The 22,340-nt window shown below is 55.3% G+C and overlaps 12 protein-coding genes across 12 annotated transcripts; 8 read left to right on the forward strand and 4 right to left on the reverse strand.

The window, feature by feature from the left end:
* Positions 1–454: 454 nt before the first annotated feature.
* BAUCODRAFT_41355 (uncharacterized protein) lies at positions 455–794 on the forward strand (the record flags this gene model as incomplete). The annotated part of the gene is made up of 2 exons (XM_007675452.1): positions 455–563; positions 625–794. Coding segments are annotated over 2 exons (279 nt in total), but the record flags the coding sequence as incomplete, so codon positions are not given.
* Positions 795–929: 135 nt separating this feature from the next.
* Positions 930–2,549, forward strand: BAUCODRAFT_31209 (uncharacterized protein). The gene has a single exon (XM_007675348.1). It carries the CDS (start codon positions 966–968, stop codon positions 2,388–2,390), a length of 1,425 nt encoding a protein of 474 aa, XP_007673538.1. The 5' UTR covers positions 930–965; the 3' UTR covers positions 2,391–2,549.
* A 123-nt stretch (positions 2,550–2,672) lies between these two features.
* On the forward strand, positions 2,673–4,031 carry BAUCODRAFT_385575 (uncharacterized protein). The gene is made up of 2 exons (XM_007675833.1): positions 2,673–3,254; positions 3,304–4,031. Exons 1-2 carry the CDS (start codon positions 2,756–2,758, stop codon positions 3,927–3,929), a joined length of 1,125 nt encoding a protein of 374 aa, XP_007674023.1. The 5' UTR covers positions 2,673–2,755; the 3' UTR covers positions 3,930–4,031.
* On the reverse strand, positions 4,029–8,453 carry BAUCODRAFT_22248 (uncharacterized protein; the record flags this gene model as incomplete). Its single annotated transcript, XM_007675252.1, has 8 exons — positions 4,029–4,109; positions 4,161–6,584; positions 6,638–6,682; positions 6,744–6,829; positions 6,862–6,939; positions 7,037–8,177; positions 8,240–8,367; positions 8,429–8,453. The coding sequence occupies 8 exons, from the start codon at positions 8,451–8,453 to the stop codon at positions 4,029–4,031; spliced, it is 4,008 nt and encodes a 1,335-aa protein (XP_007673442.1).
* Positions 8,454–9,082: 629 nt separating this feature from the next.
* BAUCODRAFT_65867 (uncharacterized protein) lies at positions 9,083–10,535 on the reverse strand (the record flags this gene model as incomplete). Its single annotated transcript, XM_007675585.1, has 2 exons — positions 9,083–10,385; positions 10,456–10,535. 2 exons carry the CDS (start codon positions 10,533–10,535, stop codon positions 9,083–9,085), a joined length of 1,383 nt encoding a protein of 460 aa, XP_007673775.1.
* Positions 10,536–11,686: 1,151 nt separating this feature from the next.
* On the forward strand, positions 11,687–12,479 carry BAUCODRAFT_385660 (uncharacterized protein). Its single transcript, XM_007675834.1, has 3 exons — positions 11,687–11,768; positions 11,863–12,224; positions 12,276–12,479. Coding segments are annotated over exons 1-3 (384 nt in total). The 5' UTR covers positions 11,687–11,766; the 3' UTR covers positions 12,296–12,479.
* Positions 12,480–12,663: 184 nt separating this feature from the next.
* BAUCODRAFT_22250 (uncharacterized protein) lies at positions 12,664–14,474 on the forward strand (the record flags this gene model as incomplete). The annotated part of the gene is made up of 4 exons (XM_007675253.1): positions 12,664–12,942; positions 12,993–14,234; positions 14,256–14,361; positions 14,401–14,474. The coding sequence occupies 4 exons, from the start codon at positions 12,664–12,666 to the stop codon at positions 14,472–14,474; spliced, it is 1,701 nt and encodes a 566-aa protein (XP_007673443.1).
* Positions 14,475–14,903: 429 nt separating this feature from the next.
* Positions 14,904–17,094, reverse strand: BAUCODRAFT_31216 (uncharacterized protein). Its single transcript, XM_007675349.1, has 2 exons — positions 15,461–17,094; positions 14,904–15,400 (listed from the first exon to the last, which is right to left on the reverse strand). Exons 1-2 carry the CDS (start codon positions 16,974–16,976, stop codon positions 15,030–15,032), a joined length of 1,887 nt encoding a protein of 628 aa, XP_007673539.1. The 5' UTR covers positions 16,977–17,094; the 3' UTR covers positions 14,904–15,029.
* Positions 17,095–17,210: 116 nt separating this feature from the next.
* On the reverse strand, positions 17,211–19,405 carry BAUCODRAFT_31218 (uncharacterized protein). The gene is made up of 2 exons (XM_007675350.1): positions 19,327–19,405; positions 17,211–18,693 (listed from the first exon to the last, which is right to left on the reverse strand). The coding sequence occupies exons 1-2, from the start codon at positions 19,352–19,354 to the stop codon at positions 17,387–17,389; spliced, it is 1,335 nt and encodes a 444-aa protein (XP_007673540.1). The 5' UTR covers positions 19,355–19,405; the 3' UTR covers positions 17,211–17,386.
* A 184-nt stretch (positions 19,406–19,589) lies between these two features.
* On the forward strand, positions 19,590–19,935 carry BAUCODRAFT_145940 (uncharacterized protein; the record flags this gene model as incomplete). Its single annotated transcript, XM_007675835.1, has 3 exons — positions 19,590–19,731; positions 19,786–19,840; positions 19,890–19,935. The coding sequence occupies 3 exons, from the start codon at positions 19,590–19,592 to the stop codon at positions 19,933–19,935; spliced, it is 243 nt and encodes an 80-aa protein (XP_007674025.1).
* A 227-nt stretch (positions 19,936–20,162) lies between these two features.
* On the forward strand, positions 20,163–21,122 carry BAUCODRAFT_53211 (uncharacterized protein; the record flags this gene model as incomplete). Its single annotated transcript, XM_007675478.1, has 1 exon — positions 20,163–21,122. A coding segment is annotated over one exon (960 nt), but the record flags the coding sequence as incomplete, so codon positions are not given.
* Positions 21,123–21,524: 402 nt separating this feature from the next.
* On the forward strand, positions 21,525–22,286 carry BAUCODRAFT_64718 (uncharacterized protein; the record flags this gene model as incomplete). The annotated part of the gene is made up of 1 exon (XM_007675521.1): positions 21,525–22,286. One exon carries the CDS (start codon positions 21,525–21,527, stop codon positions 22,284–22,286), a length of 762 nt encoding a protein of 253 aa, XP_007673711.1.
* Between the last annotated feature and the right edge of the window lie 54 nt (positions 22,287–22,340).

A 22,340-nucleotide genomic window follows, 5' to 3' on the forward strand; every position in this document is an offset into this window, starting at 1 on the left:
AGTGGAAGGTCCTCTAACATTCTTAGCCTGAGCATTCTTCGACTACGTTCCAGCCATCAGGCGTGGAGTGTCACCAGCACTTAAGATGGTCCAGCCCGCCTTCCATGTCTTGCCGTCCAACGCTCCTCCATTGCAAGACGTTCATGATGGCGTCCAACAAGCATCCCGTGTTTTACAAGAACAATCGGGCAACCGTCAGCAGCATAATTACTCGCTGGCCAACGATGTCAGCCAGCCAAAGTATGCATTGTCCACGCAATCAGAGAATGCTTGGCCAACGTTCCAGTCATACCAGCAGCAGCAACAGCAACCACAGCATCCGTATCAGGCGCAACCTCGATATGCTGTACCGGCATACCCTACCTTAGGCCCTGGTCGTCATTACAGCGGATACTACCATACTGGTGAGAGTGAGGAGGCTATTACGTACAAGGCCAGGAAGCTCTACGAGCGTTTCCAGAAGTGTGACGGTTACTCGAAGTACCGTCAAAGACAGCACAAGGACGACAAGGGCAGCCCAGATCAGAAATGGCCCGATCACCTCGAGGAGGCGTTCTTCCGAGGTGGGTATCCACGATGCTGACTTGTGCGTGCAAGACACTGACTCTTGATGCGCGCATACAGCTCTGGTAAAGTACCCGCCCATGGGTCGACGCAAGCAGATGCACAAGGAGAAGCAGCGTGGCCGCAACGAGCTTATAGCCGATCACATTCAGGAGCTCACAGCCGAAAGCCGCACCAGGAAACAAGTCTCGAGCCACATTCAGGTGCTCAAGCCATTCGTCGAGAGTGATCCTTTCATCATGAAGTTCTTGTCGAAGGAAGATCTCGCTGCTGGGCAGAATCGCCATTACAGCGCGGTTCATGGATCTGGCTACATGACAGGCCGCCGCATGTCAGCTTACCCAGCAGCGGCGATACCATATGCGACGCGAAGCACACATGCCGCTCAACCTCAAGCCGAAATGGAGGCGGTACGACGACTGAAGCACAATCTTGACATCTTTGAGCCGGTAAACTTTGAGATGTTCGTCCAGCAGAAGTACAAGCTCCCGACCGGCGAGCAGCAAGAAGACCGGTTGCACACATACACTCAGGCTGTCGAGAGTCCGCTCGGTGGTGATCTGCACTTCAACGACTGGTCAAGCTTTGCTCAAGAATACCCGTTGTTGGCCGCAATGGCCACGCAGAAACCGCTTGATTGCAACGTGATTGCGGCAGATGCGTCCGTTGGCTTTCCTACCGAAAGCTTCAAGGATCAGCCACACATTGAACTCGGCATATCTTTCGTCTGCACAAGCCATCATCTTTCGCCGAACGCGCGGGTGCGATACCGCTACTCTTTCTATCGCAAGGGCCAGCGAGTTGCGGAAGAGGATCACGATGCACCGATACAGCTCTCTGAACCGGCTCACCAATACGTCACCACCTCGTTGAAGTTCGGCAGCAGTTTCTGGGCTCGTCTGTTGCATAGCCTTTCTCACCGTCTTCAGAAGGAAGCAGTCGAAGGGGACGGAGACGCAAGCGAAGAAGTCCGCGATGTACTGAGCGGTATCACTGCGATACTTGAGGTTATAGTCGTGTCCCCTCAGCACGACCATGAAAGGATCCTTGTGATGTGCTGGACTTTCCGCAAATCTAGTGTCGCCACTGGACGCGCAAGCTGGAGACGCATCAATGTGCCCAGCCAGACCGCCACCCAGTATCAAGAGCCTGCGAAGCCCGAGCGTACTGACTCGCTGTATGATTACGCTACGAGCACGCAATATGTGGAGATCCCTGCCGCATCCCAGCTGCAGCAACCGCCGGCTTTGCAATCGCCATTCGAGTACGAAAGCAGTTCAGGATCAGCGCTGTCCTCCGCCACCTGGCCGACGTCCTTCAGCGAAGGCAGTGTCAGCAGTGCACAGGCAGCCAACATTGGCAGCCTTGCCGCAGACAACAGCTTTGACTTCAACGGCGGCAACATCAACCTCAACTATGACCCGCTGGACTTCAGCTTTTTCGACGGCAACTTTGACAGCTCAACCTTCAACCTTGACAGCTTCACTACGACGAATACTGAAGCTGCATATGATCCGTCACTTGATGCATATCCGCAACAATGGATCGAAGGCTACGCGGATGACTTGGAGGCCGAACAAGCTGCGCTGAGTGCCGTAACCGCAGACACCAGTTTCGGTGCAGGAACACAAGTCGACGTTGGTGGCAGTCAAGCACTTGGGGCTGGCTACGCTGCGCAGTACGATGAGCAAATCTACGCAGCACCGATGCAAGAGCAACAAGCGTACGGCGGGGCGGGACCGGATGGCTTCAATGACGATGCCCTGGCAGCGTTAGCGGACGCTTCATGTATGATGAAGCAGCAGTCGCTCAGTGAGGTGCCTTGATGTGAATGTGGTTAATGTCACGTGTGCAAGCCCCAACGAGGTGCTGATCTGCCGAAGAAGGGACAATACTGCAGCGCGCCCGTATCTTGCGTACCGAGTACATGAACGGTGATCCATCGATCAAGTGATCTCGTCGTGTACCTCAAGATAACCCATCCCTTCTATTCCCTGAGAAGCAGTAAGTGAATGAAAACTGCGGCGCGACGCGCTACACGTACGCTTAACTTGGCCTAGCGTCTTCTGCAATACGTACAATGAACAGTCTGATGGCTTCACTGCTCATACCGCAGTCTGATGGGTCGCTGCTGCCAGCATCGTCGCCCTTAAATGCACCTTGTGGTCCAGTGCCACGAAGCAGGGCGGCGATGGCGAGCGGTTCCAACAGCACCACCTACGAGCACGGTTCGACAAACGTTCAACATATCCCAAGCTCTGCTCAAGCTCGAACTCAGCCTGACATAGAGAGAGACGACTTCTACAAGAACCTCCTTAGCATTGAGGACTTCGAAACACGACATCTTTCAGCGCAGCAGCCAAAGCTCATCCCAATCGCGAAGGTCAAGCCGAACCCTTTGCACGCAATACGGTTCCACGACCTCTGCCAGGAACATGGGATTGTCCCGTCGTTTGCGTATCAAGCACTCTCCGGACAGGTGTTCAAAGCGACCGTGACGTTCGGCAACCACAATCTGGAGGGAGATTCCGCCTGTGCCTCGAAGAAGCTGGCCAAAGAAGCCGTTTGTAGAGAGGCCATTCCGTTGCTCGAGGCGCTCAAGCGTAATGATAAGAAGCGCAAGAGTTCCGACTCGGATGCAACGGAAAACGCCGTATTACGGGCTGAGAACTGGGTGGGCATGCTAAACAGTATGCCATCCAATCAATGCTACCCTCGCTCATGCTAATCCGCTGCCAGATTATTCACAGCAGCGTAAGCTCCTCGCCCCGACCTATAGCGAGTCACGAACAACAAGCAATCCGACGCTCTTTTCATGCACGTTAGCCTTGACAGGATGTTCACTTGCCGCACCTCCCTTCGGCTTCAAGGAGAGGCTTTATCCATGTCTGACGGACGCACGAAGAGCAGCAGCACGAGAGGCTGTTCTCTGGCTGAGAAGCCAGGGTGAGGTCGTCACCGATCCGCAAGCGGCGTCGGCGAAGCGAACCATGACCATACCAGCAGAGCCTGAGCCCGGCCACACCGGCGGCACCCAAAGCTTGGCGAAGGTCGACTTGAATGGCGGGTCAGACTTGCCCATGACACAGCAGGTGCACAATCTTGTAGCATCCCTGGGTCTCCATCAGCCATCCTTTGTAGCGCACTCATCAGAGCCTCCTACGGTAATCACCTCTAACGAAAACCCTGGTGCCTTCGTCAGTATGGCTGCTCATTTTGCGGAGCGGGATGTGAAAGCAGAACCCAGACTCGCAGGGCCGATTGGCAAGGTCGAACGAGTCTACGGTAAGAAGAAGGCTAAGGAGCTCTGCTGCCGCGAGGTGCTGCAGCTTCTGCTTGACGTTGAACGAAGCAGACAAGCATGAGAAGAGCGCGACAGTAAGCGGAAGAACGCTACGTGATGCTCCTTTGGTCGATATGTTGAGAGAACTGATATGAAGGGTATCTGAGCGTCCCGGCCGGAACTAGAAAACGAAATACGTCTGAGCAAGTGGTAACTCTGTCGCTGGTTCAGCGGTCATAAGCTGTCCATCAGCTTCCACAGTCTGCAGCAACGGTCAGTAACCAATTCATTTCTGTTCACGTCGAATACTCACATATCGTTCCGGATCAACCTTCATCTTCGGCATCGCATCGTTCCACTTCATGTCCTTCTTCCCAATTTTGCGACAATTCTTGACAGCCTCAACTCGCTTACGAAGCGCATAGTTCTTGATGGCACCCTTCTCCAGGCTACTCTTGCTCACCCAGCAGATGCTTCTGCTCGGCTCCATGGCACCAAACATTGGCCTCATGATGACCGGTTCGACTGTTGGGATACTCGCGTTCGGGTCTCCCATCTGACTCCACGCGATCATGCCTCCCTTCACGATCTGCGCTGGCTTCGCGCCGAACGAGGACGGTGACCAGAGGACAAGATCCGCGAGCTTACCCACTTCGATCGATCCAATTAGGTGCGACATGCCCTGCGCAATCGCCGGGTTGATGGTGTACTTGCTCACGTAACGCTTCACACGGAAATTGTCCGCATCGGTGTCCTTATCTTCCGGCAGCGGACCGCGCTGGACTTTGTTCTTGTGCGCAGTGTTCCAAGTCCGCAGGATGACCTCGCCACACCGACCCATGGCCTGTGAATCAGAGCTCATCATGCTGATGGCACCCAAGTCATGCAGCACGTCTTCTGCAGCGATCGTCTCTGCGCGAATGCGAGATTCGGCGAATGCCACGTCTTCAGGTATGTTACGGGAAAGGTGGTGGCATACCATCAGCATGTCTAGATGTTCGTCGAGCGTATTGCCAGTGTACGGACGTGTCGGGTTGGTGGACGAAGGCAGCACGTTCTCGTGCTCGACTACACTGATAATGTCAGGTGCGTGACCGCCACCAGCGCCTTCAGTGTGGTAAGTGTGGATGGTTCGGTTCTTAAAAGCTTTGACAGTCGTCTCTACGAAGCCGCTCTCATTCAAAGTGTCGGTATGGATCAGGCATTGGATGTCCTCCTCCTCGCACACTTTCAGGCAAGTGTCGATCGCAATTGGCGTCGTGCCCCAATCTTCGTGCAGCTTCAGACCACAGACACCAGCCTCCGCCTGCTCTTTGAGCGGCTGGACTTCAGCGTCATTGCCTTTACCTGTTATACCAACATTCAGCGGTAGACTGTCGCAGGCTTGGAGCATGCCCTTAATCAGATCTGCAGAAGGTGTACACGTTGTTGCGTTTGTGCCAGTACTCGGCCCAGTACCGCCGCCTAGAAACGTCGTGATACCGCTCGCAATGGCTTCGTAAGCCTGTTGCGGACAGATGAAGTGGATGTGACTGTCGAACCCACCAGCAGTGACGATCTTGCCTTCACCCGCAATAACATCTGTGTTTGCGCCTACAACCAAGTCTGGATGCACGCCGTGCATCACGTCCGGGTTGCCAGCCTTGCCGATTCCGGAAATTAGGCCGTTAGTGATACCAATATCGGCCTTGTAGATGCCACTCCAATCGACGATGACTGCGTTGGTGATTACAGTGTCAAGGCATTCCTTGTCCGGAACGCCAGAAGCAGAACCCATGCCGTCTCTGATGGACTTGCCGCCGCCAAACGAGCACTCGTCGCCATAGGCTGAAAAGTCCTTCTCGATCTTAATCCAAAGGTCGGTGCTGCCTAGTCTGATCCTATCGCCGGTCGTTGCGCCAAATATGGCAATGTAGTCTTCCCTTGACATGCTGGCCGGGTTTAAACGTTGGTCTGCATCTGGCTCCTCCTTGTGCAGGAAGCCACCTTCTTGCATCCTCTGCAACAATCCTCGAGTGACACTTTCGTCGTGTATATGACCGGTTGCCAGCCCATTCCCACCTTTAATTACTTGCTTGCCCGCAATCTGCACAAGTGTAACCGTCTTGCTGTCACCAGGCTCAAATCTTACGCTGGTCCCTGCGGCGATGTCCAGCCTGTACCCGACGCTTCTTACTCGGTCAAATTCCAATCTCGGATTCGTCTCGACAAAGTGATAGTGGCTGCCAACTTGGATAGGCCTATCTCCTTTGCTGGTCACCTTGAGCTTGATGCGCTTGCGCCCCTCATTGAGTACGATCCTGCCCTTATCGCCCTTGACGGCAATTACAGCACCAGGCATCTTCTCCGGCGCATAAGCTTCCAATCCTTCCTCGGGCGGCCAAGGGAACTTATTCGGGCTGGGCACAGGCAGAAAGCTGCCATATAACGCCCGCTCAAGGTTGCCGTCATCGCCGGCAATCGGGTTGTGCACGGTTACGAGGTACGTGCCCATTCGAAAGGTGCCTTCGACTTGGAGTTCTGTCAAGGTGTGCGGTACGCTAGGCAGAACGTGCTTTCTGCCAAGCAGTGTTGCGCCCAGCGCCATGAGGTCAGCGACAGAGTGGTCGCCATCTCGTATGAGCTCATGCAGTACACTGGCGATAAGGGCGAGGGCTTCAGTGTGGTTCAGTCGGACACCACGCGCAAGCCGCCGCTGTGCCAGCGAGCCAAGCTGGCTAATGACAAGCTTATCGAGCTGTATCCGAAGTGAGTGGGCTTGTGCTTCCTCCAGAAGGCAGCCTTACTGACCTCTTTCGGTGCCAACTGCATGGTGAGTCCTTGTTGTCTATCAGGCTGTGCGCATGGAAACAGTTAGGTAAGAAGATAAACAGAGAGACAAAAGCTTCATTGGAACGAGGCGGGGCTTGATCGCGGGGAGCTGGAGGCCCAGACATCCTCGGAGGGCGCCGTGGACCGTTGTGGAAAAATGTTGAGCTTGTTCTGTACAATTCATCAATCTAGCAGTAACACACTAAGGGTATCCCGCATCCTGTGGAAATAATTCGACTCGACCAAATGAACTGGTGTAGGCCTCTCAACCTGGATGAAACCTGGAAGAAATAACAACACCCAGCTACCATAGAAAAGATATTGCGACCTCGCGGTACGCAGCCTAAGCCGAACGGTAGGATTGAAACCCTTATGTACCCATCGACTTCTTCTTGGACTTCTTCTTCGGCGGTCCATCAGTCGGTTCCGAGCTCGTCATCTGCGCAGTCGGGGCAGGCGCCGGGGCCGATGCGGCAGTAGGCTCCGAAGCAGGCTCGGCGGTGGACTTACGGCCACGCTTCGTCTTCAATTCGCTTTCTGCGGTCGTAGCTGGAGCCTTGCGCTTGCGCTCTGGACTTGAGGGACCGGCGGTGGCAGCTTGTGGGTTGATGCTGCTGAACTGCGGAGTCGGCGCGGCGGTTTGCTGCTTACCCTTCTTCAAGGCAGACTTTGGAGTGGCTTTCGGCGGCGGCGGAGGCGGAGGAACAGGTTCGTCTTCCTCATCCTCGTCGTCCTCCTCCTCATCATCATCGTCGTCGTCGTCGTCTTCATCGTCATCCTCATCCTCGTCATCATCTTCATCGTCGTCATCATCCGCACCTTGCCGTCCTTTGCTTGGTTCATCTGCTTCAACGTTCTCCCCTTCAGCGTCCTCGTCCTCGTCCTCATCCTTCACATCTTCGCCGCCAGCGCCAAGCTCGGTGTCTTCACCTTCTTGCGTCAGGAGCTTCTCGTCTGCAGCGCTAAGCTTGCCACCTTTGGCCTTGTAGACCTGACATTCTTTGTCATAGTCCTTTAAAGCGCGTCGGTACGCGTCACGGTACGGCTGCCTTTCGGAATCCTCCAAAGCCTTCCAACGACGCGTAGCCTCCCTCGACAGATCGCCTGGTTTCTGAGGCTGGCCTTGAGCCTTGTCCGCGAGCTCTTTGCCCAGTGGAATTCGCTGCTCTTGGAGATAGCGGAAGTACGCAGTCAACGGGCGCTTTGGCGCGTTCGGATCGCGTGGCGTGTACTTGCGCTTCTTGCGCTTGCTCTGGCCTTCGGATTGCTCGTCTTTCGTCGCAGACCCGGCGGCAGCAGGTCCAGCACCAGCAGGCCCAGCGCCGCCATTCGGCAGGGCAAGACCATGCAGCATCGCCTGCTGCGCAATCTGAGCTGTGTGCGCGAGCTGGTCGAATGGCTGGGTGAGGTAGGAGACATTGAGCGTGCTGTCTCCGGCGAGTACAACATTAGTGTGGTCGATGTACGCCTTGACTGCTTTATCGATGGATGATGAAAGGCTCATGTAAGCCGACGATAGCTTAGTATTCACGTCAGCATCGATATTTCGCGACAAGTTACAGCAATGTCATGGTCGCATACCGCGTCGCGCGTCCGAACGAATTCACCAACATCTATCTGCACTACGCGTCGCTCTCCTTGCGGCGCCATGTTGCCACCCTGGAATCCGTTATAGCCTTCGAAACCGTCCTGCATGAACGACGGCGCGTCTGTGCGACTGTCAGCAAGCTCTCAGAGTATGCAGATGTTATATGGTCTTCATTGCCATACCGTACTGCGCGGGATTGTGCTGCATGATTGAAAGCTCAACCGCTTTCAATGGATGAAGCGGTAGTAAAACGTGCGAAAAGGAGAGCCCATGGAGCAAATTTTAAATCAAGCGAGGTGTGTGCGGGGATAGCTTTTAACCCTGACGAACGCCCTCCTTGATTGAAGGGCCCGTGCGTGCACGCTTGGTGTAATCGAGTGCGCCATCACCGTATTGCCTATTCACATTGAAGCACTCCAACCAAAGCCTCCGCCGAACATTCGACAGAAAGACCAACAACACTGCCTTATCGCATCAGCTTTGATTGAAGCCATGCCATTCACCACATCTTCAGACACACTGCGGGATATCGAATTTTCTCGTCGCGTGGCAAAGACAGTGCCTCAGTAAGATAAGAAAATGGCATCCTGTTGCAATACGGATGCCGATTGCCATAAATCCATGCTGGTACGGTTTCCATTTCAGATGGAAGATGCGTGTCTTTGTGGTCAGAGCCGAAATATCATGCAGCGATCTCCCACAACCATTTCTACCTTTCCAGCTGGTCGAAGGTTTGAGGAAAGGAGTGTCCCCACGTTTCGAGACTACTGGAAGGCTATCGTGGCATCGGATGGTGGCGAGAGAGGTAACGTACTGCTGCCGAGTCGAACACCATGCTAGCGTGAGCGGCGGTCGCGATACTCGTTATTGTCACGGTACCGGTCACGGTCTCCATGCCGCCGACCCTCTTCGCGCCTTCTGTCGCTATTCTTGTCTTGGACATCCCTTGTGCGCTCATTGCGCTCGTAGCGTTTGGGACTGCGGCTCCTAGATCTTGGCCGCCGTGACGTGTCTTTGCTGTCCGTGTCCATTCGATTCCTAGCGCGTCGTCGCTCGTCATTATCGAAGATGTAGTCATACTCGTCATCCACGTCTCGTCCGCCATCCACGCCACGGTATTGTCGGCGCTTCTCTAGACTGTCAATACCGCCAAAGCCACCTCGCGAGCGCGCAGTCTTCGAGTTAGTCGTGCTCCGCCATTCTTTCGAAAGCTTTGAAACGCTTTGAGAGAAGTCTACGTGTATGCGGTGGTCATCGATAAGCACGCCCTGCATTTTGAAGTAGGCACGCTCACAGTCTTCCTTCTTCGCAAACTCGATGAACGCATACTGTAAGCTATCGCCAGTTTTGCGATCTCTAATGACTTCGCACGACAGGATCTTCCCAAAGCGCGAAAATATGAGCTCCAGATCCTCGTCTCGGGTGACCGGATTCAGCTTGCACACGAAGAGAATCTGCTCGGGGGGCGTAACGTCCGCAAATGGTAAGTCACCAATCAGTTCAAGTGTAAGCGCTTGAGCACGGGCTTCACGCTCTCGTCGGAGTTTCTCCATCTGCTCGGGATCGTCTTTCTGCTCGAGCACTTCATCATAGGCGATCCGAACGGTTGCACGTTGCTCAGCGGACGGTACAGGACTTGAAGGCGGCTCTACAAGACCTGGAGGATCGTCGTACGGGTCGTCTAGGACATGAGTATGCAATATGCGGATGTCCTGCAGTGGGCGGCCGGACTGGTCAATGAACGCAGAGTTGATCTTTTCCAGAGCATCAAAACCCTCCGCCACTTCACCAAAGACTGCAGCTTTGCCGTCCAGATCCTCAATATTGTCGCCGAGCGTGATCAGGAATTGGCTGCTGGCTAGCCGGTCATCAGGATTTAACTTAGATTGACTTGTCGCCATGCTGACGGTACCGCGCCGAGCGTGTTTTCGCTTCTTGGAGAACTCAGGCTTAAAGACTCTCCTCTCAGGATGAGAAACGCGCTTGGTAACACCATCTGGCAGGCTCCAGATCGACGCGCCTCCATCACTGCCCTTCGACTCCGGCCCGATAGGGTCACCAGTCTGGAAGGAGAAGTTGGGCTGAACATTGTAGATGGGTGAGTAATTGTAGTACTTGATCTTGCAGAGTTTCAGGAAGCTGTGAGCCGATGTCCATGACTTAGTACGCTTATCAGCTGGAGTACGGAGGTTGTAGATTCTCTACTCACTTCTCGCAGCACTTGGGAGCGTCATGTACAAACAGATCGATTGTGATGTCGCCTGCGGACGTCTCCAAAAGTACGGACATCCTGATCGTCAATTCCGACCTCAGTAGCGCCACGTCTTGCAACGGGAAGTGGAGGACGATTGTATAGACTTGTACAGGGCGGAATCCTCTGGCACGCGAGCGAAGGCCAGAGCGACGAACGTTGCACAAGAACCCTCACAAGTGGGTCTGTGGGAGTAGCCGCTGTGGCGGGCGCCGAGAAGGCGCACGCGCCGGTAAAATCTGCATGTGCAGAGACACTGCAGCGAACATACCGCGGGGATGTATTCATGATCCCGTCAATGGCGATGCAGTAACGGATGTGCCAAAGGGATAACGATAAATCGGATTTGGACGAGCATTGGAAGGACGATATGGCTGCTGCTGTGTCTCGCTTGCAGCACTATCAGCGCGCCGCAGCCATCGCAACCACCGAGCACGACCTGTATTGTGTGGTACCGGACTAGTGGCTTGCATTAAGTCCTAGGGTCTAGATAGTCTGCGCTGGCATACTGGTGACTGAGGCGGGATCACTTTCGGCACTCACGCGATCGCTAAGAAGGATGGCTTGAAGGCTAAGCACAACAATTGACCTTGAGACTCTGTTGCTCTTGGCTCCAACCAGTCACGCGCTTACTTTGGCTGCTCAAGGATTCATGTCGAATGTACGAGACCGGGAACGACCATGACTCGAATATGCACAGCAATTCACTGCTCCGAAATTCATCAACAACTACTGATAGTCCTGCAACATGTCAATGCTTCTGACCTCATGCAGTCACTTGGAGCTTCAAAAAAGCACCCCACCTAGTAGTCAGACCATACTAGATCTCGCAGCTGACCTGTGGCAAGTGCGCCATCCCTCTCCACGATGCCGGAACACAGGATGTCCGTTAAGTGGATCGCCGGCCCATGCCAGGTCCCGACCGCTACGACGCTTCCCTGTGTGACCGGAACTGCTCGAGCACATTGGCGATGTACAGGTCCGTCGCGACCCTGCTTCTTGCTTTCTCCCGAAGTACGCTGCCGACTATTCCGCAATGGATGAAATCGAAGCTCTTCCACGACAACCAAGTCGTCAGGCTAGCATATGCTCAGCTAGGAAATTCGTGAAACGGCGAGCTGGGGAATGATGTTTGCCTTATCACGCCCTGAACCTAGCCTTTGCGTGTGACCTGTAATCTTACGATCGAGCTCACCTGCCGCGTCAACGCAGACGATCCACTCCGCATACGTCTCATACGCACGGCAAGCGTACGCCAAAGAAGAGCCAATGTACGTATATGCTACCAAATCCAGGAAGGGTTAACAAGTAGCATGGGATTGCGCACCTTTTGCAGGTTCAATCCTGCCTTCTAACCACCTCCAGGCTGACGCATAATCTATGGCGCCGCTGCTTTTTGACGCACCTCATCACCACCTGCCCAATCGCAGATGTGTCGGAGGCGCTGGAACCTGTCACTCACCTTGTCTGGTTGCGAACTAAGCTTATGATGCCAGCACGGCCAACTTGCAGCCCCAGTTGCAGCGAGCGATATGAGCTTGCCGCACTGCATACGACAGCAGCAAGTGCAACCGCAAGTGGAGCAGAGCGACAGCTACAGCCCTCACAACGATGGCAAGATGACCTCTGCCGTGCACCGCTCGACCTGGCTGTGCTCGAGCGCTTTCTGCGAGTACCCGTCGTTAGCGTGCGCAGCCGTTTGCCGAAGCAGAGACAGCAACCGTTAGGTGAGCAGCGCGAGCGCGGCAATGTCCCAACTACCTGTAACAGCCAAGCAGACATCTTCCCAAAGCGTTGAATGTGGTGATTTGCTAGACGTACCTTCAGTGCTCAAACAGAAGCTCTACGCCGGGCTAGAAAACATCACTTCTGCTGGCAGAGGCTTGTGAAACTTCAAACGCTTACGGCTCGCCCCCTGGAGCGAAGTGTTTGCTGTCTTGAAGCCAACGCTTCAGATTTCGACTCCCCTTCGTCGGTCTGACATTGATTTTGAACGCGTTTTGTCGTCTCTCTCGGGAGGTGTTGCTTGCGTTCTTCGCATGCTTTGCTCAAACCCACGCATCGTTCCTTTCCTTAACATTTGCTCCTTGACGACTTCTTACGTTCCTGCTGCGTGGCTTTTTGCTGGGCGGTGATCATCAATGCGTGTGCGAACACCTGCTTGCAATGACTCGCAACACGATGATGGCTACGCCGTCGTACTATGGCGGCAACGCCGAGCAGACCTCCTTTCAGTACTCTTACCATCGCCCAGCACCTTACCGACCAATGTCCACGGCAGCTTACTATGATCGGCAAACGCCCTACGCCTACCATGAGCCGATGCGACAAGAACTACGCATGGAGCACGTGGGCCGGCCGGTAACGCGAGCAATGATCAGTGCGCCGGAAACTGAATTTGTCCCCGGAGCTAATGGCAATTCGCGTCGACGCATTGCGGTTGCGGTAGGCATAGTAGTTCTAGTCAAGCGCGCATCACGCTAACTACAAGGCAGTGCTCGCGGTGCCGCAGACGCAAGATAAAGTGCTCCGGTGATCCCGGCGACGGCAGCGGATGTCAAGCTTGCAGGACGGCGACCAGCGATACTTCCACTTGCACTTTCATCAGAGTTGGCGCGTACGAATTATCAAGAGCGGGCAATGCGGGCATCGAGCCTTATCCGCAAGCCAGCAGCGCTCCGCAGTCAGCCTCCTACGGACCTGATCCACCGAATAATACAGGCTGGAACCACAGCCTCCATGCGCGTCCATCACTGCCGACTTTGCATACACGCAGCTCGTGGATGGACAACTATGACCAGTATGACAGCTCTCATGTTGACGCGTACACCTATGCTTCGTCTGCTGTACCTCGTCAAGACTCTTACGCCAGCTCCTACGGCTCGTTGGAAAGCTATCGGTCATGGAGTACGACGGGCTCCATCTCTGCTCCAGTACCAGCCAGTTGCTTCGAGCAGCCGCAATCCTACAGCTTCGGAAGCCTTCATGCACCGGCTCATCCAACATCAACGTCGGGTCGCCTGCCAAGTGTCAGCGGAGAGATTGTTTCACCCCTCAACATGGGCTCTCTACACTCATCCCTCCCTTTACAGACGGTGCAGGAGCGCCGCCTGCCAGCGCCATACACTGTTCAATATCCGCCGCAGAACCAGTACCCTTCCGTCCCGGTTCCAGAGGTGCGGCCGCTTGGATCTTTTACTGAGTCGCGCATGCCTATGAACGAAGTATACCATGGCCGGCAAGCGATGCCGTGGCCCGCAGACAGCGCCGCAGCTGTAACGCGTACAGCAGCAAGCACCAGCTCGCACGGCGTACCGACGTATAATGTCATGCCGCAGTTGCAGCAACAGCACAACCACCACCACCATCACCAGCACCAGCCTCACCCCGGCAATAGTACGCCAGCATTTGATAGCACTGTGCTTGGCTATCAGTTCAGCTTCAGGACTAATCACACAGCGCCTAGCGGCTCGCCCGAGGTCTCTCCATCGTCAGGACCAACACTCTCCGACACCAACCCTAGCACAGCGTCTACTACGTCTTCAACAGCTTCTATGCCGCCTCCGAGCCATTTCGGTTATACCGGTCCTCAGTCTCAGCAGGCCCCGTCCGTCACAGCAGCCGAGCGGCCCATGACAGCTGACGCGCCAGGCCCAAGCCTGTACAGTTTCGGCTTGGAAAGCTCGGAAACAGCAGCTATTGCTGACAGCGAACAAGCTTCCGGTTGCACCGCGATCGTAAGTGACACCACCCAACAGCACATTCCCTTTCCCCGGCAGTCGAATCTCCACCACGTGGCAAGCGAAGAAGCAATGGTCCGCCAGCCAAGCTTCGAGCAGCAGTCGGCCTCGACGCACACACACCGTATGTCGATGAACAACATTAATGCCCAATACTGAACAGCGCGGTCTGTGCTTTGCAAGTGCATGACCCCAACTGCGGCGGTGGAACCACAGCACCTGCGTTTCGTTCTTTGAAGAACTGGCATCATGTACCCTTAGCGTTTCGTCCTTTCGCTGTACCGGCTCCGTCGTCATGTCAGACTCCATCAAACATCAGGACGCCAAGGAAGGTATCAAGGAAGCGAGAAAACAGCCCGATACCATATAACGACGAGCTGCACCTTCTTGTTGAGCACTACATCGGAGCCGCGAAGGCGTTTGGCTTGCAACTTGCTGGCATATTGTGCGCTTCTTGACAACTAGAATGTCTGTCAGGCTTGAGAGACAGCCGCCACTGTCTGATAATGCAGGCGCATTAGGCCTTTGTACAATAGTTAAGCGTTACGTCTGCTGGCACTCGGGGGACTGTGCGTTGACCTTTCGGCTTGAATGCACGAATAGCACAGGGTTGTACGATAACCGGCGAAGGAAGGTAATGCGGGCATTGTGAGGAAGGCCATAAGGAGGAGAGCATAAGCAGCGTGCGCATGTCGAGTAGCTAATGATTTGTACGTAACTGTTGATGTCTCCAAGTCCCAGCGCCGAAACTCCTCGCTTGCAGAGCATGGAATAAAAGAGCACCAAGTCACGTCAGAGTTCAGACACCGCCCTCAAACCACGGCCGACCAACCCGCTCACCCCCAAGCCTCTGACCACCGCAGCGCCACCGGTTCTACCCAACTTCTCCTTGGCCAAGATGCCGAAACGCAAGAAAACTTCCGTGCACGTTACAAGGATACTAAGCACGATCAAGACGATGATGATCCACGTGATCCGCGTCATCTTCACGTCCGCAATAGAGTCCGACAGGATCTCGGCGAGGTCGAGGAAGACGCGGCACCGTTCGTTAAGGACCTGAATGCGGGGTTTGATCTCGAGGTACTCGCGCACGGCGCCGTAGAGCGGATGGAGAGTCGGTTCCGAGTCCCAGAAGAAGGTGGGTGTGTCTAGCATATTGGATGCTAGGAGAGCACGTCAGTGGAACCCCCAAATAAACAAACATTGCAAGAGGAGGGGCTTACACAGATTCACGTCCACCCGTCCCTCAAACAGCCGCCCCACAAGCGCAACGATCTCCTTCCGGTCCATACCCAGCCGTCCCTCGAGCGCAAGCCGGCGAGGCACATACTGCGCCTCGCTCATCGTCCGTTGCATTCTTTCCTCGAAGAAAGACAGCTTCGTACTCTGTGCTATGGCGTGGGACATGGCGAGTTTGATCATGTGATCGCTTGTCCGCAATGTGATCATGTCGTTGTAGATGCGCGGTTTCTCGGCGGAAGGATCGTACTGGAAGTGGAACTCTTCGGTCTCAAAGTCGTCTTCGTCCAGAGGGCGGGTCATGAGCGGGATGTGAGCGGTCGGTAAGGGCGCGGTCTTGAGGGAGAGGGTTTTGCTGTTGTTGGTAGTCGTGGCGGGTGATTGGTTGGAGGAGCTGCTGAAGGTGAGGTCGGCGAGGAGGTCCTTTTCTTGATTGGGCGTGAAGTTCCAGAGCACGGCGACGCCGTAGGAGAAGATGAAGAGTTCGGCTACTGTGTAGGCGTTGGGGGAGATGGCGGGTTGCGGGGAGGGGTAGTTGAGGATGGTGGAGGACTCGCTTTCGCGACGCTGGCCACCATTGTCGTACTCTCCTTCGTCGGCCGACTGGTCGTTCGTCTGCTCTTGAGATTGCTGTCCATCATGATCCATCTCCAGAGTGCCGTCGTGTTCTCTGCCTTCGCCTGATTGCCTGCCATAACCTGCACTCTCATTCGCCGGCACCGAGTACTCATCGCTCTCGCCCTGCCAGCCCTCCCTGTACTGTCTCCGCTCGTTCGCCTCAATTTGCTCGTCCAACACACTCCTCCCACCTGGATTCTTCACCACCGGACTACTCCTCACCCGATAGCCATCGCTCCCACCCAGTAGTGGCAGTTGGTAGACACAATACAAACACTCATCGTAGATCTTCGTCCTCGCTCCATGCTGGTCGCGTACAAATTGCGCCGTGCTCCGCAGCTTATAGCTTTGCGCGGTACAGTAGGCCGTTACGCGTGCAAGCTGAGCTTCGGCGGTACGCTGGGACTTGGGTAGGCGCTCGGCATCGCTTTTACCATGCCCGCTACCTGCTCGCCGCCGTGACAGCGCTTCATCAGACGGCGGTGCTTCATCGTCTTCCTCCTCGAAGCCTTCCTTCTCCTCCGCATGCTCTTCGCTCGTTTCGGGGAGGAGGACGAGTTTCTCGCTGGTCTTGCTGCTGCGGGCAGGCAAGTGCACACCACCGCCTCCACTGGCTAATGGTACGCCCACGCCCCGCAACTTTGGGTCCAATGGATGCCTGCCCGATGGTGTGCGAGTGTGCACTTGCGGTCGTGGTCCGGGCGGTGCGCGGCGCTGCGCAGAGGGGATGTCTGAGGCATATTGCAGCACGTTATCAACGGAGATGATACGCGCTGTGCCAGTTCGTTGCGGTGTCGGTCGGGCTTGAGGTCGTTGTTCGCGGGTATCCGTGACAAGCACGGAGGCTCGCTTGGGAGGGCCTCGAGGACCTGCTACGGACATTGTCGGGGTGTACAGGTGTCGGTAATGGTCAATGTAGAGATCTAGATCTAGGACATGTTCTAGCACTCAAACAAGCGGTTGCAGTGTGCGCAAGAGTTGGGTCAAATGCTTCACATCAAGCCAAGCACGTGGGAGCAAGCTCTCAAGAAAGCAGGTACGAGCGTGGCCAAAGCTCCAGGCCTGCGTCATCTGATACGGATCGGCTTCTATGTTACATACCTTTCATTTCCAGCTGGCATACAGAGACGCTTGGTCCGGTCAGATTGATTTAGTGAGCAATTTCGCCTAGTGCGAGGAACAGGAAAGACTGTAACCAAGCAAGTTCATGGCCCTTCACCAGCCCAAGGGTATCTTAATCCAAAACTGCCCACCAACACCACGCTAAGGATAACAACAACAAGGAGAAACACTCACGACTCCTCCTTATTAGTCGTCGGAAAGTTCTCCGGCTCCAGATAACTCCACTCCGGCACCTCCCTAACCTTCTTCCACATCTCCTTCTCCAACTTCGTCGCCGCCTTCGCATACGGCGTGTTCTCCAAGTTGTACCGCTTACAGTTCCTCACGATCAACAGCACATCCCTCACGAAATCGTCGACAGTCTCGTATTGATCCTTGTCTAGCTTACTCTCCATGGTGCCGAGATCCATGGGTTCTTTGATGGTGTCGTAGTAGTCCGTGACCTCGTCGCCGTTGACGGGTTGCAGGAATGGCCATGCGGAGGAGGAAGTCTGGAGGGCTGAGAGGAGGGATAGCAGGAGGGAGTGGGACTGGTTACGGCGAGGTTGACGCGCGAGAGAATCCATTTCCGGAGACCAACCGGTGGCGCGAATGGCGGGGATGCTGAGCGGGTCGATGGCGGGGAGGGGTTCTCCTGGCTTGCAGTTACGCCAGGCGGCTGGTGGTTGATGGACCTCATGTGCCTTCGTGATGGCGCGGATCTTGGCGTGCACGGCGGCTTTCTGCTTGAGGAGCATGCGGCTGGCTTCGAGGTAGCGGATCTTGGGCAGCATGGTGCACTGCATGATGGTGCCACCTTCGTAGTCCTTGATGTAGCCCATCCACTTCGTCTTGTCGAGCGTGATCTCTTTGGTGAACCCTTGCTTCTTGAAGTAGCCAATAGCGTAGTTGTCGGCGTAGGTGAGGAAGTGCTTGACGTCGCTCGTGGCACGGACGTAGTCTTTGAGATGGTTCATGAGGTGAGCACCATAGCCCTTGACTTGCTGGTCGCTGCTGATGGCGCAGAAGACAATCTCGGCGAACTCTCGGCCTTGGAAGGGGCGGTAGGTAATGCCGCCCACCACCTCACCAGGCAGGCCTGATGATTCGGCGTGGCTTCCTGGTGGCGGCCGCTTGACTATTGCTATGCTCAAGTGAGTTCGATCGTAGACTAGTCTTGCGATATAGTCTTTGGGCATCTTGGGCAGCTGTTTCTGGAAGATACATTTCAGGCCGCTAAGGATGAATGATGATCTTGGTTCGCCGTCGTTATTCACGACTTGGAAAGAAATGTCGCTATTTCGTTCTTCCAATACTGCTGGCTTCAACGGGAATAGCGATATACTCTTGGGCGGCTCGGCCTCGTCAACAGGCGCATGTGTGCCATTTACTGCAGGTGCTTCCTCAAGCTCAGGTTCGGGCGAGACTGAGACCTTGAAGCGCTTGGATTGGTGACCATTGACGTCCCCGTTGGTCTCCTCGACTCTCCGCTTAGGTGCTGTTACAGACTAATGTTAGCATGTCTCTCCCGAAGTATTGAAAGCGAGTCCGTGCAATCATCGTCCGCCGTAGGTCGATTATCGACCGCCCTAAGCTGGTGCGTGCCCTCCATGACCGTAGGGCGGGCCTTGTAATCATTGCGGAGCGGATCCACGTCAACGGTGGTGTCATTTGGATCGGTATGCGTAGAGGCAGCTAGTCGTGGTATCTGAAAGCCAAACTTTGGTGCGGCTTCCATGACATCTTGCGAATACAGGCACTTATAACCACCCCGCTGGCATCTGCCACAAGCCGGCAGTACTTTGTCGCATGGCGGATCGAAGACGAAACACCGAGCGCAGGCGAACTTGCACACTCCATCACTGCTGGTTTGCGGAAGACGGCGTTCCTTCCTGCGGGTCCGGTTACTAGCTCTCTGATAGGCGAGGGACCGATCTCGCGCCATCTGGACGGCTGCTGGATTGTAGGTGCACGTGCGATGGCATCGAGTACACGTCCCGCATGGTAGCTTGCGATCGCAACTGGAGTTGCTCCTCTCTGTGCATGCGGAACAGCGCGAGGGAATGGATACGTCGGCCATATTTATACATGCATTGTGAGGTGGTGGAAGAGGAGGTATAGGAGTGCTTACCATCTTCCATAGTAATATCCTGCGCCATGGTCGCCTAGTGAAGGAAGGCAGCTTGCACCGGTCGTGATGCGCATGCACGTGCAGCTGCGATGGCGAAGATGAACGCGGAGAGCCGGTGCTGAACGCCACGGCTGTCGCTCTCACGTGCTGATACCTGGCACGCGCGAGTCATGCAACCGACCGACTTCCAGCTGTCCACCTCCGTCCTCACGGTGAACTTCGCCTTCTAGCCAGCATCCACTCACCTGTTCCACCACCAATCGATGTCTGCATCGCCACTCCTTGACCTGTGGGAGGCTTCCGCAAGCCAGCCTTTCCAGCCCACCATCGGCAAGAACACGCAGTTTACTGTCGGCTTCGTGCTTTTATTCACTGCCCTCGTCTTCAGCGGGCTGTTTGGCCTCAGTAAGTGCCGCAATACATAAGGTTGTGGCGAATGTGTGAACTCACATTGCCCAGACAACTCCTTGAAGAACGTTGCAATCTATGGCCTTCCTGCATCTCTGGCTTTTGGGTAAACTAAAGCATCACCAGCACGGTGTGCGATTGCTGACTTTGAGCAGCTTCGGTGCGGTATATATGATCTGTGCCGTCGGCGTCTACGTATGAGTGCTATTGGCGGCTTCACGCGCATCCCAGACAGCTCCTTACGACAGCGACTCGGCACCTCGCAGTGCAGCCTTCCGCAAAGCATGGTCAAACGCCAGCGCTACCGAACCTTCCACCCGGTCACTTCGACTCTCGTCATCTTGAGCTGTGGTGTGGCAGCCTTCTTCATTGTCCATAATCTTACATACCATCTACTCCAGGCGGTTCAAGCCTGATTCCACACCGCAATGGCACCGACCCCTCCCCTCTTCTCCGCCGTTTCATCTTCGGCACGTCAGCTATTGCTTTTACTCCGCTGCATCTCTTTCGCTAAGAAAGCACTTGTCCGAGTCTCAGCCGAAGGCCTACGCTTCAGCTGTGATGAAGGCAGTGCTATGGAAGCCTTTGTCTTCCTCGAGAGAGCACTCTTCACATCCTACACTTACAATGCGCCACCACCACCATCATCTCAAGATGACCCACCACCGCCGCCCATCTTCGAGATCAACATGGTTGCCCTCCTCGAAACCCTCAACATCTTCGGCCTGTCCGATCCCAATGCAAGCAAAAAGCCTGGCGGTTACGACGATTTCGCCGCACACCGCTTAAACAGACATTCAGGCATCAACGCTTTTTCCAACCATGCGATGGGAGTCACCGGCGTCTGCAGGTTCGCCTACGACGGCGAAGGCAGTCCACTCAGCATCCACATGTCGGAGTCAGGCGTTACTACCACGTGCGACCTTACAACTTACGAAGCAGACAGCACTGAAGAAATACCATTCAACCGCGACGACTTGGCTCTGAAGACTATCATGCGCTCGAGCTACCTGCTGGACGCGCTGTCCGAGCTCAGCTCCATGAACCCCACGGTCATCAACATTATTGCAGCCCCACCCTCGCGTCTCGGTGCCAATATCTCGCTTTCGGCGACTGGGCCGTTCGGGTCAGCCAATGTGGATTTCACAACAATCACACCGTCCGAGACGCCGGTTTTGGAGACTTTCTACTGCCCGAACAAGACAAGCGCGAGCTTCCGATTTGCGAGCATCAAGGCTGCACAACGAGCCATGAGTGCTGCGACGAAGGTGTCGCTGCGACTGGATTCGGAGGGTGTACTGAGTATGCAGTTCCTGGTTGAAGTCGATGCTGGCTCGGGCGCTGTGGCGTTCGTGGACTTTCGCCTCGTACCGTTGGTGGAGGGTGAGGGTGAGCCGGATGAAACGGGTGATGAGGACACGGATAGTGAGTAAGACCGATACTTCCCATGGCTTGCTTTCCTTCACAGTTTCTGCGCCGATGGGAGGTTATTGCACTTGACCAGATGTAAGTTCTGCTTAACCCCGGACAAGCTGCGGAGAAGCTTCTCAATGCACCTCGGCGAACCACACATCCACTTCCATGGCTGCTGTAACCATAACAAATGCTCGACAGACTCTCACGAACCAAATGCGCATATCGTTATAACCTCCCCGCTCTCAAGGTCAAGTACAATATAATCTCATAGCTCCTCTGCGTCTCTCATCTTTCTCATCCTCACCTCCACCATTGCCTCATCGCCACCCGTGCAATTGCCGACCACCCTCGAACTTCCAGAACACTCACCCACCATGCCCCTAACAATCCACCACCTCCAAGTCTCCCAATCCGAACGCATCCTCTTCCTCTGCGAAGAACTCCACCTCCCCTACGACCTCAAACTCTACCCCCGCAGGCCCCTCCTCGCAGGACCCGAATACAAAGCCCTCCACCCCATCGGCGCAGCACCGGTCATCACAATCACCGACTCCTCCCTCCCCAACAACACCCCCACCCTCACTCTAGCCGAAAGCGGCGCAATCGTCGAATACATCCTCACCACCCAACTCCACCCCACCAGCCCCAACCTCGTCATCAAACCGGGCGAGAAGGACTACGCAGAATACGTCTACTGGCTGCACTTCCCCAACGGCACCCTCCAGCCCTCCATCGGCCGCTACCTCACCCTCCTCTGGGCCCACGCAGACGAGAACAACGACCCGACCGTCGCCCGGGTCAAAGCGAAAATGTACTCCAACCTCTCCTTCGTCGACGCACAACTCCAGAAAACCGGGGCGTGGATTGTGGGGAGCAAGTTCACGGCGGCAGATGTGATGATTGTGTTTTCTTTGACGACGATCCGGAGGTTTGGACCGGTGGATTTGAGTGGGTTTGAGGGGATACTGGGGTATTTGCGCCGAATTGGGGGCAGGGAGGGGTACGTGCGGGCGATGGAGAGGGGGGATCCGGGGATGGAGTGGAGGGATGCGATGGGGGGAGCTAGTCCGAAGGTTTTTGAAGGGTTGAGTATGCAGTCGCAGCAGGGGCAGGGGCAGCGGAAGGCGAAGGTGTAGGAGGCGAGGGTGTAAACACGCGAAGGTACAAAGGTAATGGCTGGAGGTGAAGGG

This window comes from Baudoinia panamericana (assembly GCF_000338955.1).
Source record: "Baudoinia panamericana UAMH 10762 unplaced genomic scaffold BAUCOscaffold_3, whole genome shotgun sequence".
NCBI classification, from domain to species: domain Eukaryota; kingdom Fungi; phylum Ascomycota; class Dothideomycetes; order Mycosphaerellales; family Teratosphaeriaceae; genus Baudoinia; species Baudoinia panamericana.